The sequence below is a fragment of the Cynocephalus volans genome, chromosome 15 (assembly GCF_027409185.1).
Source record: "Cynocephalus volans isolate mCynVol1 chromosome 15, mCynVol1.pri, whole genome shotgun sequence".
NCBI lineage: Eukaryota > Metazoa > Chordata > Mammalia > Dermoptera > Cynocephalidae > Cynocephalus > Cynocephalus volans.
In genome coordinates this window covers 4073707-4091491 of record NC_084474.1, presented here as the reverse complement: position 1 = coordinate 4091491, position 17785 = coordinate 4073707, and the positions used below count along the sequence as shown (strand labels likewise).

At 51.8% G+C, this 17785-nt stretch overlaps 1 protein-coding gene across 1 annotated transcript in view; it reads left to right on the top strand.

Annotated features, from left to right (window-relative positions):
* ANK1 (ankyrin 1) overlaps positions 1-17785 on the top strand; it is a 201074-nt gene that overhangs the window by 145398 nt on the left and 37891 nt on the right. Inside the window, exons 10-24 of the mRNA XM_063080073.1 lie at positions 506-703; positions 2119-2217; positions 2592-2690; positions 3108-3206; positions 3618-3815; positions 4254-4352; positions 4743-4841; positions 8728-8925; positions 11338-11436; positions 13109-13207; positions 13452-13550; positions 14559-14651; positions 15067-15139; positions 15864-15887; positions 16754-16850. Coding sequence (XP_062936143.1) covers positions 506-703; positions 2119-2217; positions 2592-2690; positions 3108-3206; positions 3618-3815; positions 4254-4352; positions 4743-4841; positions 8728-8925; positions 11338-11436; positions 13109-13207; positions 13452-13550; positions 14559-14651; positions 15067-15139; positions 15864-15887; positions 16754-16850 — 1673 coding nt within the window. The remainder of the gene's footprint in view (positions 1-505; positions 704-2118; positions 2218-2591; positions 2691-3107; positions 3207-3617; positions 3816-4253; positions 4353-4742; positions 4842-8727; positions 8926-11337; positions 11437-13108; positions 13208-13451; positions 13551-14558; positions 14652-15066; positions 15140-15863; positions 15888-16753; positions 16851-17785) is intronic.

Here is a 17785-nt window from a genome sequence, read left to right as displayed (position 1 = left end):
AGAATTCTTAACAGGTTTTTTTAACTGAAGTTTGTTTGTTACAGGCAAAGAATAGAGGGATTTAGGTCCAGGTTCTATTTTATCATCGTCCATTCACTCAGAACCACCTTAATGTGCACGTACTGGGCATTGAGGGGCATTTAAGAAATGTCAGCACAGTCTGCTCTTAAGCTTATAAATTAGGAGAAAAGATAGCACACACCTGAGAAGTTCACCATGAACGTAATTCAGCACATGTAAGAAGGTCCGAGTGAGTGGTGCGGGTAAGGAAAGCCCACAGGAGTCTAGGCTGCTCAGGGAAGGCTTCATGGGAGAGGAGGCCTGGCTAGGAGGCTCTGAGGATTCAGCTAGAAGGAAAGGAGGGTGGCTGTGGGCAGAGACCCACGGGAGCCTGGAGGCCAGAATGAACCAAGCTCGCTCAGGAACCACGTGGAAGCATCATGTGGGGACTTCTGTGTTCTTCCCCGAAGGCTTTGTGACCACTTGTTTCCATCTCTTCACCCAGAATGGCTTGTCCCCAATTCACATGGCGGCTCAGGGAGACCACCTTGACTGTGTCCGGCTTCTATTGCAATACAACGCCGAGATAGATGACATCACCCTGGACCACCTGACCCCGCTGCACGTGGCAGCCCACTGCGGCCACCACAGGGTGGCCAAGGTCCTTTTGGACAAAGGGGCCAAACCAAACTCCAAAGCCCTGGTGAGTGGGAGGCCACTGGAGAAGTTGCCAGCAGGAGGTGGGGCAGAGCCACAGGCTGCACCTCGGAGGCAGGGCAGCAGCAGGTGCTGGAACCCCTCCTGCACTTCAGGAGCTCGCCATACAGGCCTGCAGGGGCCCAGGAGGCAGCAATGTGCGCACAGGCTAGGGATGTGGCTTATGCTTGTCCCTCACTCCCCACTCCACATCCAGTGGGTGTCACCTGAGATACCCGGTGACTGCAGCCCCGCTAGCAGTCCGAGGTCAGGGGTAGTCTAGTGAGTGGCTGAGCCAAGCACTTCCTCTGCAGAGGGCCTTGCAGTTTTCATGGTGCTTCAGCAGAGACAAGTGAAGACATGCAGCACACTCCTGGGGCCTTGGGTCCTCCCCTCTTCTCTAGGCTGGGCCCCCAGCGTGGCCCAGGCATCAGGTGTAGCTTTGCACGAGCCCCCCTGTGCCCACTGTCTCCCCCAGCCCATTCCCAGAGAAGAACCAGGGGCAGCTTGCTTTGAGTGCGACCACATGCCACACACCATTCTAGGGTAGCTGGGGCTTCTTAACCTCGGGACTGCTGACAATTGGGGTGGAGGTTTGTCGTTCGGTGCATCGTAGTGTTCAGCATCATTCCTGGCCTCCACCCACTAGGTGCTCATAGCTCTCCTGCCTTAGTTGTGATGATCAAAAACACTTCCAGGGGGCTGTCCCCATGGCTCACTCGGCAGAGTGCGGCGCTGGGAGCACCTAGGCCGTGGGTTCGGATCCTATATAGGGATGGCCGGTGCGCTCACTGGCTGTGTGTGGTGCGGACCACACCGTGCCAAGGGTTGCAATCCCCTTACCGGTCAAAAACACACAAAAAACACTTCCAGACATTGCCATGTGTGTTGGTGGTGGGGGCAGGGGGCAAACCATTCCCCAACCCTCTTTGTCTGAGAACTACTGACCTAGGAGATAAAACACTGAAAAAGCAACAGACAAAATAAAAATTCCTGTCCTTGTGGAGTTTACACATTAGTATATCACACTTTAGAGCAGAAATTCATTTCACTAAAAATGATCAGTGGTTGCAGAGAAGAGGGAACATGATTTGCTTCACAAAAGTACTCTTTACTGTAAATTTACCCTGCAGAGATCTTTAAACAGCAGGCTAAGCATCCAAAAATATAATCAATTTTTTTAAAAATGGTTTAAACAACACGTTCAGCAACAGAGTGAGAGCCACCTGTTTCTTATGTGATTTGCATTAAGTGACATTAACAAGATTGATCCATTGACATTGATTCATTAATTGGTCTGTGGGAATCCGTTGATGGGCTGGGGCAGGGGCTGCCTGCTAGGACAGCCTGGTGGTCTTCTGAGTGTGGCTTTGGGCTAATGTGAGCTCCCGCTTGTCTGTCTCCCTTTGTGGCGGGCTGCAGAATGGCTTTACCCCCCTGCACATCGCCTGCAAGAAGAACCACATCCGTGTCATGGAGCTGCTGCTGAAGATGGGAGCCTCCATTGACGCAGTCACCGAGGTAGGAGAAGACCCATGGCTTCACCTGCGCCTCGCCTGGGATCTTCCCCCAGTCGCCTTCTCTGAGTTGTTCTTGGTGGCCACGTGTAGCTGCAAGTCTGGAGTACTGGAAGGAGGGACCCAGGAAGACTGAGACCAGGGGGAGTACCTGTCAGATCTCAGGGAGCTTTCCAGTATCAGACATGGTCTTAGTGAGTTGTAAACATGGGCAGAACTTGCTGCAGTGATTTTTTTCCTCCAGCCATTCCCTGGCAGCAAACCCATGTCAGTGCACCCCCTTTTCTTGGAAAACCATCAGGGAGTGCTAGGGGCAGAAAACATCAGATAGGGTCTGGTGCTGTCCTCTTCTGCCTCACTCGTCCTTGTCTGTTCCAGTCTGGCCTGACGCCTCTTCATGTGGCCGCCTTCATGGGGCACCTCCCCATTGTGAAGAACCTCCTGCAGCGGGGGGCGTCGCCCAACGTCTCCAACGTGGTAAGCCTGGGCCACGGGCTCCAAGGGCTCTCTGGGGGAAGGTAAATCTGCAGAATAGTGAAGGCCTCTGACTTGGGGAGAAGGTCCTGTCCACTGATGCTTTCCCCGTTAAACTTGTCATACATCTGTGAATCTTGGGGGGTTTATTTTGGACAATAATTTTGGAGCTTCTGTAAGTGTTATCTGGAAATATATTAAATTTTTGGATATTTGTTAGCTTTGGGGTTTACTTTTAAGTATACCTACAACACACACACATACACACACACACCCCAGGCTGAGAGCTGCTTGCTGGGGCAACTCTGCCTCTTGGATAACAACCCACCAGCCTACTCCAGGCTGGCACTTTGGAGCTCTGTATGTGTCCTTTTGGAAACCCAGCATGTATAACCATTCCATAATTTTGTTATTTTACAGAAAGTGGAGACTCCGCTACACATGGCAGCCAGAGCAGGGCACACAGAAGTGGCCAAATATTTACTCCAGAACAAAGCCAAAGTCAATGCCAAGGCCAAGGTGAGTTCTGGAGGCAGGAGGGAGGGTCCTGGGAGGTGAGTGATTCAGGCACAATAAGGAGAAACCACCCTCGTTAGAGGCCGCAGTGCTCGTGTGCAGAGACCCCTCACCACTCCTGATTAGGGTGCGCTGGACACTCGGGTTCTGCATGGTGGGGTGCGAGAAGGCCAGAGGTGTTTTTGTCAGGGCTGTGTTTCCTGAGAATGGTGAGAGTCCGGGGGCAGGGTGGCCTGAGTATTCACTGGCCGTCATTGCGGTTGTGGTGCGGGGCGGGAGCAACCTTGTGAAGACAGCATTGCCCATAAAAGTCAGCTTACCCTCTCTGGGCCTCACCTGCCTTCTGTGTAACACGAAGAGTTGGATTTGGTAACGCCAGCGCTTCCTGTTCTTTGTTTTCACTTTGGGGTCCAGGATGACCAAACCCCACTTCACTGTGCGGCTCGCATTGGCCACACACACATGGTGAAGCTCCTGCTGGAAAATAATGCCAGCCCCAACCTGGCCACCACCGCCGGGCACACACCCCTGCACGTTGCAGCCCGAGAGGGCCACGTAGAGACAGCCCTGGCCCTGCTGGAGAAGGAGGCGTCTCAGGCCTGCATGACCAAGGTACTGCCCTCCTCCTCCCACTCCCAGGAAGCAGCAGGCAGTCACAGAGGGGCTGGAGCTCCAAGGGATCCCACCTGGTCCTCTTTGTCACCTTTGTAATGCGGCAGGCAGCTGGGAGGGTCAGCACCTGGTGGTGATCATCCATCATCCCTCCTCCACCTGCCCAGCCTTCCTTCAAGTCTCTGGGGACACAGGAGGGCTTAGGGCTCAAGCCCTGCCCTCAGCTAGCTAGCATCGAGTGACAGTGCAGGTGGTCCCATACCCTGCACGAGAGAAACGCACATGGTGAGTGGTGGGCAAGGTCGCAGGACCACGGGGGCCAGGGCTGTCCTCTGAGACAGGCTCTGTCACAGGAGGCCCCCTTCCCTGGCTCGGAGATGCCAGAGGAGCAACGGGCACAGCAGATTTGGATCCCTGACAGCCCCTGTTTCTCCTCAGAAAGGATTTACCCCTCTCCATGTGGCGGCCAAGTACGGGAAGGTCCGGGTGGCAGAGCTGCTGCTGGAACAGGATGCACATCCAAATGCGGCCGGAAAGGTAAGCTGGGATCTCCCTCCCTCGCTCCCTGCTTGTGAGCCCTGCTCTTGCCTGTTCTGACCATCTTTTGAGTGGGTGGCCATCTAGGGAGAATGATGGAAAGACAGAGCTTCCTGTCAAAGCCTTTTAGAGTGGCCATAAATATACTTCGGATTGCTGGTGACCTTCTCTGAGCACGTGCCCATGCCCCCGTCGTCCCCACAGGAGGCAGGAGCTGGCCCTGGGTCCTGCCGGTTACGTCATTTAGTGACTGAGTCAGGGCTGGCGTTGGAGGATTTTTAACCAGATTGTGCCTATATAAATAAGCGTCATGGGTCTTGTGCTCACAGCGGTCCCTGGTGGCAGAACCCCTGGAGTGAGGCTGTTCTCTTTGTCTGTTTCTTGCTGTAGAATGGGCTGACCCCGCTGCACGTGGCCGTTCATCACAACAACCTGGACATCGTCAAGCTGCTGCTCCCACGGGGCAGCTCGCCCCACAGCCCCGCCTGGGTAAGGCCTGGCAGCCCCAGGGGCAGCCCGCTGGCCAGTGCTTCAGGAGGGTTGTTTCAGAAGGATCCCGAGGGTTTTGTGTTTTGTTTTCATTTTTACCTCAGAAATCTCACCTCTCTTTCACAAATGTTACCTACAGTGTAACTGCTGCTATTTGGGGACCAGGAGTGGGCTAGGAAGTGGTAACACTTCTTGGCAGCAGGTCACCTGGCAGGGGTAGAATTCATTTTATGCAGCCATGTGTTCCCCCAACAGCCGTGGGTCAGCTGAGCTCGCTACCCCAGCTGCAGAGGTCATCCTGTAAGTGGATAAGGATCTCTGGGGAGCGGTGAGCCTCGTCCCAGAGATCCAGCCTTGGTGGGACCACAGTAGGGCCAGGAAACCTCATTTTAACCTTCTGTCCAGGCAGTGCTGATGCAGGGCACAGTGACCACATCTGAGAAATACTTGGGGCTGAGTGAGCCTGCTGGACCCTCTTATGAATGTGAACCCCCCCTCAATTGTTCCTCTCGTGAGTTCAGACTTTTAGATGGTGGCTTTTTCCTTAGGGAGCCACACATCAGACATGCATGCCAGCCTCATGGTGGCCTTTGAACGAGCTGCTCAGAGCAGTAGGTTCCTTGACCCTGAAGGGAGCAGACAGTGCTTGCCACGGAAGACCAGACTTGGGGGTGGATAGCACAGGGCTAAAGCCGACCGCCAAAGGACCGTTCTGGGAGCATCCTGCACCCGTGGGAAGGCGAGGGTTGTGTGGGGTTCTGTGAGGATGAGGGCAGAGGAGGGGAGCAGGGCTGGGATGTGGTGTGAAGGGACAGCCCAGACGCAGAGGGGCTGCAGAGCAGGCAGCTGTGGGGTGGGTCCCCACACGATCCCAGCAGACACCTGCTGACTCCAGGATGGCTACAGCCCAGGCGGGGGAGTCAGCGAGGGGCTTCAGTTTGCCTTCCCTCCTTGGCGGATGCTCAGCTCACGCTGGGGCGTCACCTCCCCACAGACACAGCCTTCCCAGACACCCGTCTCCCTGGCTTCTGTGCTTGCTGCTGATGTAGCAAACCCCACGTCACTGTGATGGGAGCACACAGCCCTGCTGTGATGTCAACTTACTCCTGCCTCTAAAAATAAAAAGCTGGGCTCCCTCCGCCCCCTCACTCTTCTACTTATGTAAATGGAACTGGAGCCAGGCTCATGATATTTAAAGAGAGATAAATCCAAGCACAGACCCTGTACAGATGGGCTTTGTTTCCATGGCAAAAAATAGTTTCCAAAGTAGTCTGGCAATTTTGTAGAATTTCACATGCAAATCTCTCTGCACCCAAACCCAACCTAATTTTGATGCTAATGTTGTTTTAACATTTAGCAGAGCCTTCTGGCACGTGCATTCCTTTGGATGAGCTCATTTTCTTGGGAAAGAGGAACCTCTTCCTGGCACAGCCCCTCCCTAACCTCTCCCTGACTCTGCACCAGCCTACCCCTTGTCCTTGTCACCTACAGAAGGTCATTCATTCCATTAGTCCTGGATTGGAGGAAGCCCTGAGGGGCGGTTCCAGCAGCCTGAGTCTGCTCCAGGGCAAGCTTTCCCTTGGGCAGATTGGGGTCCTCTTTCCACCAGTGTGGATGCCCACAGCTGCCCAAGTGGCCTGGGACCCCCGACTGTATGGCCATGAATATACTTCAGATTGCTTGAATAACAGTCCTTTGCACATTAACAGGAGCGCTGATAACGCTGCTTTCACGGAGGGAAGGCCTGTCCGGCCGGCCCTGGCTGAGTGCTCTGCGTGGCCTTCATTTAGCACTGGCGGCAGCGCTGGGGAGCAGGCGTTCTGTGACACTCATCCTGGAAATGGCCATCTCCACTCGGAGACAACTCCCATGCTCAGGCTTCAGCCACTGAACGGCAGCTCTTTTTCCTGCTCTCTGTTGATACAGCATGAAAATCACTTTACTTAATTAATTTTATTAAAATCAAAATGCCAATCTTGAACACAAGGTACAAAGAACAATTTAATGTTTTCTCATAACATAATCAAATTAAAAAGGGACAATATTAGAAAGAATTATCTTACATAATTCTTCAAAGAGAATGATTTTTAAATTCAATTTAATTCTTCAGGTAAATTACGACTTTTCATTTCCCCATAAAAGCCACCTTACAGGTGACCTTGCTACCCTTCCCCCATCCCTGGTGCTGTAGATCTGGGGCTTTGCTGTGTTGGTCAGCCCCTTTCTTTGCCTTTCCTTTTCCTGACCAGTGATCCTGGCAGAACCAGAAATGTTGGTTTCCACAGTGAGGCAGTGGATGGCAGGGGGAACCCAGTCCTCGGAGACAGCCGGAGGAACGCTGGCCGAGGTGCCTTTTCGTAGTCTGACTTCCCCAACTGTCCTGCTGCTGAGTAGACCGGACACGTCATTGACTTCCTTCCTTGACTGGTCTGGCCTCACCTGGGCTGCTGGAGAAATCACGCACCTTGAGACAGATCGCACATTGGATAGCTGTCTGCTATGGGGCTGGGCAGACGTGCTTCCTGAGAGTCAGGGTCCTGCCCAGAAAGTCCCCAGGCCTGGCTGCACCTTAGCCTTGAGTGCTCCAGGGCCTTGCTACTCAAGGTGTGGTCTCTGAACCTGCAGCATCAGCATCACCTGGGAGCTTTTTAGAAATGCAGAATCTTGGGCCTACTCTAGACCTTCTGAATCAGAATCTGCATTTTAACAAGGTCCTGAGTGACTTGCGTACACATCACACTTTGAGAAGTATGTTCTAGCTGAAAGAAGCTGGATGTGCGGTCAGAAGGCCCAGGTTGGGTTATCTGGTGTTCTGCTCACTACATGACATTAGATAAGGCACGCAACCTCTCAGAGAACTAGGTTCTTAATCCACAAATAAGAATGCTTGCCTGCCTTGCCTTGCTTGGTTGGTTACAATGAAGCTCAAAAAAGATAATGTAGGTGAAAGATTTTTCTAATAATGATGACCAAAAGGATCCATCTGTAGACTGTCTGCAATGGGGTAGGAGCTTGCTGCAGAATGTAAACCCATGCACTGCGTCCTTCATTGAGAAAGTCTTGCTACTAAGAAATAAAAAAAGTTGACTGCATACCAGTGCACAGTGACATACGTAGATGATTTACTTTTGAGCCAAGCTCCCTCATCCTGTCATGGACTTATAATGTCTTTTGAACCAGTGTACTGCCAAACTCTGATGCACAGGTATATTCCTTTCATATCTTAATTTTGGAATGAACCTTCACATATATTATCATATTTGATTCACCCAACAACTTTGAGAAACAAACAAGGTAGATGTTATTATATGCTTCTAATGGCTCTAAAAATATATATATACAAAAGGAAGTCTGGGTTGTTGAATATCTAACCCCAGGCCACACAACTAGTTAAGAGTGGACTGAGGACTGGCCCCACATGCTCAATGGCCCCTCGCACCACCCTGCATAATGCCGGCAGGCCAGAGGGGCCCAGCTGCCCAAGGACGGAAAGAGGGCAGCTGCTTCTGTTCCTTTCTGAAGTGTCTGGGGCTTTGGGTTCTTCTTTCAGAAGGGAAATGGGAACCTTTAATCCATTTACTTACCTTGCCTTCTGGTTGGTCTGCAGGCTGCCTGATTGAATCTGAGCTTTTCTTGGTGACAGGCTATTTCCTGCCTAGCAGTTAGTCAGAGCATGATAACAGAAAATAGATGGTCAAAAAAGGTGCAGGCATTGCTGGCTATGGGGCCTGCAGGGCTGTCTCCAGTTCAAGTGGATTTTGCTTGTTTGTTTACTCTTGCTGCTCTCCTGGGTGATATCACTCCTGCTCAGTGGATGTCCCTCCTGCACCTGTGCTGTCCACTAAGTGCTCCTGTAACCAGGCTCCTGTGTCTTCTTCCGTTTCAGAATGGCTACACTCCTTTGCACATTGCTGCTAAGCAGAACCAGATGGAGGTGGCCCGCAGCCTGCTGCAATATGGGGCGTCCGCGAATGCAGAGTCAGTGCAGGGCGTGACTCCCCTTCACCTGGCTGCCCAGGAGGGCCACGCAGAGATGGTCGCTTTGCTCCTCTCGAAGCAAGCCAATGGCAACCTGGGGAACAAGGTGGGCGCAGCACCTCCAGATTTGCTCTATGACCTTCATAATGCGTTAGTGTCAGTGAACTAGATGTAAGGTCTGCACACCAAGTACCTGCTACGCACCTGGGTTCTGAGTTAGGTGGTGCATATGTGTGCGTGTGAACATTACAGCAGCCTGTGTAAGAGTCCTCTCAGTTTTATAAATGAGTAAAGAGAGTCAGAAAGTTTGCATATTCCCAAGGTCAAGGGACCCTAAGCCCAGCTGATGCCAAAGCCTTTACAGATTCTGCTACACCATGCTGGCTTTCTAAACAGATTGACTCAAGGATCCACAAAAAGATCAGTACGAAAATCCATAGCACGTTTTCCCCAAAATAAGCCAGTGTCTACACTTGAGTGTGCTAAGTAACTTGGTACTAAATATGAGGGAACTTCAAAAAGTCTGCGGAAAAATAGAATTAAAAGACAATACAAATCTTTTCATGAACTTTTTGACAACCCCTCATGTTCATTTTCTGTGTGGGAAGATACTTTTTTAAATACTGACCTGTTTGTTAGCCTAGTCCCTCTCAACCCAGGGGTGCAGGTGTGTGAGCATGGAGCCCACAGTTGCATGTGGCATTGCAGGGCCACAGGATACATGGGCGTCCTTCTGGGAGGTGCCGATAGTTCTCCTTAGCTTCTCAAAGGAATGCATGACCCAAGGAAGACTAAGGGTCACTTCTGTTTTTTGAAATAACAGTTTTATTGGAATATAATTCACATAAAATTCATCCTTTTGAACTGTACAATTCAGTGGTTTTAGTATATTTACATAATTATGAAACCATCCCTACTATCTAACTTCAGAACATTGTCGTCACCCCAAAAGGAAACCCCATACCCATTAGCAGTCCCTTCCCATTCTCCCCAAGCTCCCCAGGGCCTGGCAACAATGAATCTGCTTTCTGTCTTTATGAACCTGCCTACATTTCATATAAATGGAATCTTACAATATGAAGAGCCATTTTTTTTAAAGGCACTGAGAGCACTTTTTTTCCAGGATAATTACCGTGTTTATCATTACACAATGTATTTGTTTTTTGTGGCCCTTTACCGATTTCTTGCTAACTCCCCCCCCCCGCCCCCGTTCCCTCCTCTGGTGGCCTCAGTTCTGAAGAACCACTTCTTTAGATGATAAATTCAAACAACACAGTTTCAGGAAGTCAAGCTTTGTAAGGGTAACTTACAATTTCCTGCAAGCTGTTAGCTCGCTCTGCCTCTTGTGCATGTGTGAGCCCCGGCCCCCAGCGAGGGCACTGCTGCATGAGACTCTTGTGGCTCATGGTGTCCTGGGCTTCCTCTCGGTCCCATTGAAAGCAAGCTGTGCAAGGAGACACTGACGGTGATGGTGATTCTCTGTACTGAAAACATTCCCTCATCTGCACCTCACCCTCACGAGGCACATTATTGGTGTCATCCCAGAATCAGGCAAGGTGTTCATTTGAAAGCCTTGCAGCTGACACAGCAGCTGCTTGGTGGTGGCTGTTCTTACCTCAGGTAGCCTCTGTGCTACCGGTGAGGCCACCTGCCTGTGCTGCAGCTGGGGGTACTGCCCACAGCCTCAATCAGCCTGGGGATGTGCAGAAGGCACAGTAGGGCAGGGAGCCCCTGGGGAGGGGCCATGCCTATGGCTGCAGAGTGTACAGAGGAGAGAAAATGTTCTGACATTTTCGTGGGTGTGCCCACATACCAAAAAAAGATCTCTGATACATTGCTGTCCCCATGAGAAAGCTGCAATGAGAGGTCCAAAATGGAATTCTCACACCCAGCAGGACACACCACCCTCTTTACGTACGGCACTGGCTGTGACGTGAGCAGAGCAAACTATATGGAAGCGGCACATTGTGCCATCCAAAGTGCTTCACCTGTGCTTTCTCCAGGGATCCTCACTTTGCCCTTGACCTGGGTCATTGATAATTTCTGTTTTCTAGATTAGGAAACCAAATCTCTGAAGCTTGTATGGCAGTCCCTGTTGGGAAGGTACCATAAAGTTTATCTAGATCCGAGGTCAGCAAGCTACAGCCCATGGGCCAGATCTGGCCCACAACTTGTTTGTGTAAATAAAATTTTATTAGAAAACGTGCCCATTTGTTTATGTGTTGGCCATAGCTGCTTTGTTACCACAACTGGCAAAGTTGGGTATTTGCTACAGAGACACAAGTCTAAAATACAGACAGGCTGGTCCTTAACAGAAGTTGGCAAGAGCCAACTCCTGATCTGGTTTAGCCACCCGATTTTCTAGATAAGGATACTAAGGCCCTGAACAAGAAGAGCTTTGCCCAGGGCCAGGGTCACATAGCTTGTTGGTGGTTGCAGAGCCAGGTGCAGCTGCCACACCTCAGTGCTCTTTCATGGTGGCTGGACTAGGAGGGGATGAACTTCTTTTTCCTTCCAGAGTGGACTCACTCCCCTCCATCTGGTAGCACAAGAAGGCCATGTTCCCGTGGCGGACGTGCTGATCAAACATGGTGTCGCAGTGGATGCCACCACCCGGGTAAGGCAGGCAGCCCGTGCTTCAGGCCTTGGCACCCCCCGACCTGCACTTTCACAGGACCCTACCCCCACCCTGCACTTCAAAGTCATCTCTTCTGCTCTGGGGACCCAAGGGGACATTCTTCCCTGCACTTCCTAGGGCTGGCTGTGGAGTTCGAAGACACCAATCTTAATCATCTCACTTTCCGTAGGGAATTTTAAAAAGTTTGCTAGACCTTTGAGCCTCTGTAGCCGGAAACTGAGAGGGTGTTTGATTGAGACTCTAAGACCTGTCTTACGTCAGTAGTAAGCGTGTCAAAATGTAGGCCTCCCTGGATTCACTAAAAAATTCTTCCCCTCTTATTATAGCATTTAGTTAAATTCTGTTGAACGTTCTTTGACCCTCTTCTGCATTTGAGGATGAACGTGTGCACGCCATGACACACATGACGCACATGGTGGCATCCACCCTCAAGACATTCACGGGAGACAGGAAGGGGACACAGGGCGCAGGGGCGCTTCTGGGGGGGAGGGTGGCCCCACGAGAGGCGCTTTGCTCTTTTTCACCACAGGCCGCTGTTTTAGGAAGAGGGACTGACTGGTGCCACCCCGGCCAACCTCCAGAGTTCCACAGGAACACTGGGCTATGATGCTGTGTCAAAGTCGCCCTGAGAAACTTCCAGAAACTGTTTTTTATCCCAACCACCTGCAGCTTCAACAAGATTTTGCTTAAAACCCAAGAATGTTCTGGATCTTTGAGGCTTCTCTCGCAGGCCTAGTTCAGTCTTTGGGGTCCTGCCTGGAGAGACCCTATCCTGTGGGTTATAACAGCCTCGAGGATCCAAAACCACCCCATTCCGTGAAGGTCCAGCTGGCAGGGTTTGTGTGACGATCATGCCTGGAATCTGGCACCAGCGCCTGGGGACCCTTGGGACCAAAGAGCCCAGACAGCCTTGCTTGTTGGCCCTTTGCAGGTGGTGCCAAAACGATGTTCAGTGGACAGATTCCTCAGAAAGTAGCCCTCACAGCCAAACCTCATACAAATAAGTGTCCAAAGCCCACTCATTCCCAGTGATGACCAAATGTAAACTCCATTACACTACACCTAAGTAACCTGGACAGCCTTTGTGGGGCTTACAGTGGGATTTCACCTTCCTAGTGGAGATGGTCGGTGTGGCTCTGTGCCCTCATCAGCGACTCCTCAGCAGCAGCCCAGTGGCTGCACCCTCCATCTTGGGCTCTCTGACATGGGCTCTGTCCAGGCCTCCCTCCTTCCACTAAGGCCCGCGTCTGTCCTTAGCCCCACCTGCTTGTCCCTCCACTTTATCCTGGGTGGCCTCCCTCATGTCCAAGGCCTTCACCCTCCCACAGGCTGATGCCCCCAGCCCAGCGCTCTTTGCAGGACTCAACAGCATTTTTCCAGGTGTCCGCCTGACATCTGCCCTTGGATCTCACGAGCATCTCAGTGTCACTGGTCTAAAATAGAGCCCTGTCCCTTCCCAGGCCAGTGGTATCTGACTGGCAGCAACAATACAGCTCACACCCAGAGCAGCTGCCAAACTTCCAAGGGCTTCCCTGCCCATTCTCTCTTAATCAGCTGTTTCTGTAAGGATTTCCTTAAACACGCAGTTTGTGGTGGCTTTTGGTCTGCCCAGAGCCCTGCTGGTCACCCATTCTCATCCCCTCCTCTTCAGATGGGGTACACCCCACTCCACGTGGCCAGTCATTATGGAAACATCAAGCTGGTGAAGTTCCTGTTGCAGCACCAGGCAGATGTCAATGCCAAGACCAAGGTACGGGGCGCTCAAGCCGGACTCCCATCCTGATGCTGCTTAAGTGCAAATTAGGGCCAGCCAGAGCTGCTCTGGGCACATGCGGGCTCTGTCACAGTTTTAAGCTTTGACCCTTTTTAAGCAGGAAATGGGGAAAATGCATTTTTTTTTTACATCATACGCAGAAGACCGACAGGCTCTGTAGTGTGTGTGCAGTTCTCTAATGGTTAGCTAACCCTGCCCAAATGTCCACCTTGCTGTGCAGCTGGGATACAGTCCCTTGCACCAGGCGGCCCAACAGGGACATACGGACATCGTGACTCTGCTTCTGAAAAACGGGGCTTCCCCAAACGAGGTCAGCTCGGTGAGTACCCACCTGCTGTCTTGCTCATCTGGGTTCTAGACGAGGCTGCAGTACCAGAAAGTCGTGGCTGCCCTGGGTATCCCAGGGGATGGAGGGTTGTTGTCAGTTTCTGGTTTTGGTGACCTGAAGGTTAGCCTTTTAAGCACCATTTACCCTCCCTTTTTAATTTTTTTGTTAAGTATTCTTGTTGAACCCCTTTCTAAAATAGATGAAGCTGCTTGCAGAATGGTACAAGTGAACAAAAGATAGATGTCCTGAGTGCTTCCTGATCTTTCGGGGCTTCAGGGTTATCCTTAGCAAAGTTGGGCATGACCGTACTGCAATATGAGCTTCCTCTTCTGAGCAGGCAGAGGTGTCATTAGATTGTCCCCACGGCTGCTTCCAGCTGTGAAAGTGCAGGGACCCAGTTGTAGATGTGGTTGCTGAAACTGTAACTGTGGATGGGGCCAGCTCTGTATGGAGCCTGGGGCACGTCCTGGACATAGAGAACTTAGAAAAATAAAGCCTCAATATCAATTTATTTTCACTTAGCTCTGTCTCCTAAAATCAAAGTAGAAAATATGCCCCTACCCTGTTTCTGGTGATTTCTGATTTCTGATTGGCCTGATTGGAGTTCATGGAGGTACACAGGTTATTTTAACTATCCTAATGCTCAGTTTCTGAGCCACCGATCTGGCTGTGGGAGCCATGAGCAGTGCTGCTCTACGCACTCACACTTGGAGAGCTGCGAGCCCACTCCTTCCCGGCTGGTTCACTCTTGGCAGGGCTTGCTCCCCTGCTCTCATTTCCCAGCCCCACGTCCAACCCTACAGATTTCATCTCCCTTGTCTGCACAGGCACTGTGGCTGACAAATGTCCAGCCTCACACGTGTCCAGGGTCTTGTTCTGGGCTCCAGGGCAGAGCCTGTCCATGTCGGCCCCTCGGCACTAGGGCATGGGCTTGGCCTGTGCACTGTCCTCGCAGACTGACTGCCTGGTCTGATTGCACCTCGCTACTGTTTTTCCCAGAATGGAACCACGCCTCTGGCAATAGCCAAGCGGCTCGGCTACATTTCCGTAACAGACGTGCTCAAGGTTGTCACGGATGAAACCAGCGCAGTGGTATGTCTGCTTCTCCCTGCTGCCACCTAGAAACACACAGCCTGACAGGGCGCCCTGTGGGCTCTGTGACGCCCAGCACGAGCACCACGCCCAAACGCTGGAGGGAGTGCCTGCCTTCGGGCAGAGCTGTGCTGCCCCCTAGCGGCCTGGGGAATCGGGGCCATGGCCAGAGCTGAGGGGCAGCAGCAGATGCCCAGGCCTGGGAGGGACAAGGACAAGGGAGGCTGGAGCCCCCGTCGATCCCCCTGAGGTTCCTGCCAGGCGCCGGCATCCAGGCTAAGTGCCTCCTAGGCCTGGTTTTCTTCATTTGGGACAAACCTCCTTTCCCACCTCCTCTCCTGCCTCCACAGTTGTGACCTGGTGAAAGGGTACACTGCCCAAATTGGGTTGATTCCTCTGCTCTTTCTCATTTTAGCTGGTCAGTGACAAGCACCGGATGAGTTTCCCTGAGACGGTGGATGAGATCCTGGATGTCTCTGAAGATGAAGGTAAAGTTGGGTGGTGAGCTCAGGCTGAGGGCACAGGGGCTCTGAGCACTCCCTGGTGGCCTCCTGCCCCCGCCAGGCTGCACTCAAGAGGCCTGACAACACCCGAGTTCTGCAGACACCTGCACTTTACAAGCAGTCTACTGTCAAAAGTCCTGCTTTAACATAATCTTAGGTGACAGAAAATTGACATCTCAGAGATCGAAGTGTGAAATCCCACTAGGTTTCATAGATACACAGATGTTGCATGTATTATGCATGTACATCAGGTTGGATGTGATTCTACCCAGATCGACTCTCAGAGCTGTGAGGAACTGTAATAAAAGCCTGCCTGGTGCTTTCCTTGTGCCTTGAATGACTAATAGGTGGATTATTTAAGATTCGTGAGTTTGCCTTTTAGTAAGCTGCTCTTCCCACACATAGTGAGTTAGGGGGTTTTGGATTACATCTGTCATTATGGAGTCACTATAGCTTCATCTTCTGTGGAGCACAGAGCACTTCTAGTGCTCCTCCACTCCATGGAATCCTTGTTTCCTCACTTGAGTGTGGAGGAAGCCCTCATGATACAGAATAGTTGGGTGGGCCTCCCGTCTGGTAATGCAGTAGCTGTGTAACTCTGTCAACTAGATGGTTAAAGCTTTTCTGTGTCCCCTGTGATAATATGTCTCTCACGTTAACTGACTTCAATCCTGTCCTTCCTTCATTGTGGCTCTTCTTTGCTTTCCAGGAACTGCTCACATAACTGTAATGGGTATGCAACACTTTCTGTTCCTCGTGGTCTTTTGTCACCAGAGCACATTTCACCCTGAGCAAGCCAAGCTCTCACTAATCCATTCCCACTTTCATCGTCCTCTGCTGGCTCACAGTCCAGAGCCAGACGCTTGACTAAAACAGGACATGTGCACTCCTGAGATCCCCACCCTGGTGGGCAGCCCCCGTCTGTCCATCTCTGTGTCTGTGCCCACGCCACCATGTTTGTGATCATAACTGCATGAGCTGTTGTGATTCCATCCTGTCAGCTCCAGACCATGAGACCAAGACACTCCCTGCTGTGTGACATACATGACAGCGCAAGGTCGAGGGCCCGGGCTCCACTCCAGTTCAAGGGGGAGAGGAGTCAGAGGCAGTCTGGGTGCAGGCCACTGGCTCGCCCGTGCTCTGAACCTCTGCATAGTGGGCTTCGGAAGTAATGAGGTTTTGGCTGCTGTGGTTACAAAGCACCCCACAGCCCTCAGGATTAGTGACTATGTTCTGGCGTGGTTTACATCTGTGGTGGTGTGGGAGGTGCAGTGACAGCCCTGGCTTTGGTGTCACTGCACACCCCAAGCGGGCTGCTTTGAAATGGAACTTGTCAAACTGAGAAAGCTCTTTCCGGCTGTGTCTTTTTCCTCTTATAAAGCCTGGTACAGACTAAGACGTTAGGTGCTGGCTGCCCATCTGTATTCCAGGGCTGGAGGAACAGGCCTGGGCAAGGACATTGCTAGTAGTTCTCTTCAGCATCAGAGACCCTCCTGCACTGCCCAGGAGCAAGTGCAGAGAGGAGGGCCAGGAAACGCACTGCTTAAGAGGAGAGATCTGTCTCCATCCCCTCACTCAGTGGGACTCATGTTGTTTCAGGGGAAGAACTTGCTGGCTCCAAGGCCGAGAAGCAGGATTCCAGGGATGTAGATGAAGAGAAAGAGCTGTTGGAGTTTGTGCCGAAGCTAGACCAAGTGTAAGAAGGACTTGCTGGCGGGGTCACCTGTGAATGGCGAGGGGCAGCCTGGCACTGAGGGTGGGATTGAGATTGAGGAAAAGCCACAAGAAGGCCAGGCCCCGGGTGTGCCCCAGAGACACATGCGGCTGGGCTGCACCTCGGCATAAGCCAGCTTTGTGCCTTCACGCAGGAGGGACTTTGCTCTGCAGTCCCTGGCCTCTCTCTTTCCCATGCACATTCAGCTTCTGACCAGAAAACCCATTCAGGAAGACCCACGTTAGAAACTGTTGCTAAGCTAAGGTCAACCACTGCCCATGTTGCTCTGTCACTGAGGCACAGTAGGTCAAACCCACAGTGGATCCATGTTTGTCTGGAACCCATTTCTCATTTGTCCCTGTGACTGCTGTGAGGTACCCCACTGTGCATACATTTGTACACAGGGATATTTTCAAATAGATCTCAAATCGACACTGTTTTAGAAACACTGAGCCCTAGGTGTTTTCTTAACAAACAGAAGTGTCCCATGGCTTATGCAAAACAGGGCAGTGGAACGAGCAGGAAGTGAAACTGAGGATATTTAATCAATATTTACTAAACCTCTGTTAGAGATAAACACAGAACTCAGAACCTGGCTGTGAGGCACTCACAGATTCATGTGGTGGGACCCCCGCCCCGGCTGATTACACAGCAATGCAGAATAGTGCATCATTCAGGCCAGAGTGCGGCTGCAGGAGGGGGAGGAGTGTCGGGGGAGTGCTATGGAGGGCTGCGTGGCACGCACATCCCTCAGCTTGGGTGTGATGGACACTTGGGTCTGGAGAGGCTGAGAGGGAGAGAGAGGCCTGAGGCGAGGGGGGCTGGTGGGTGTGTAGAGAGGTAGGAGGAGAGGTTACCACAGGGGTACAGAGGCCTTTCAGGGCTGCTCACAGGATCAGTCCTTTGATTTCCCAATG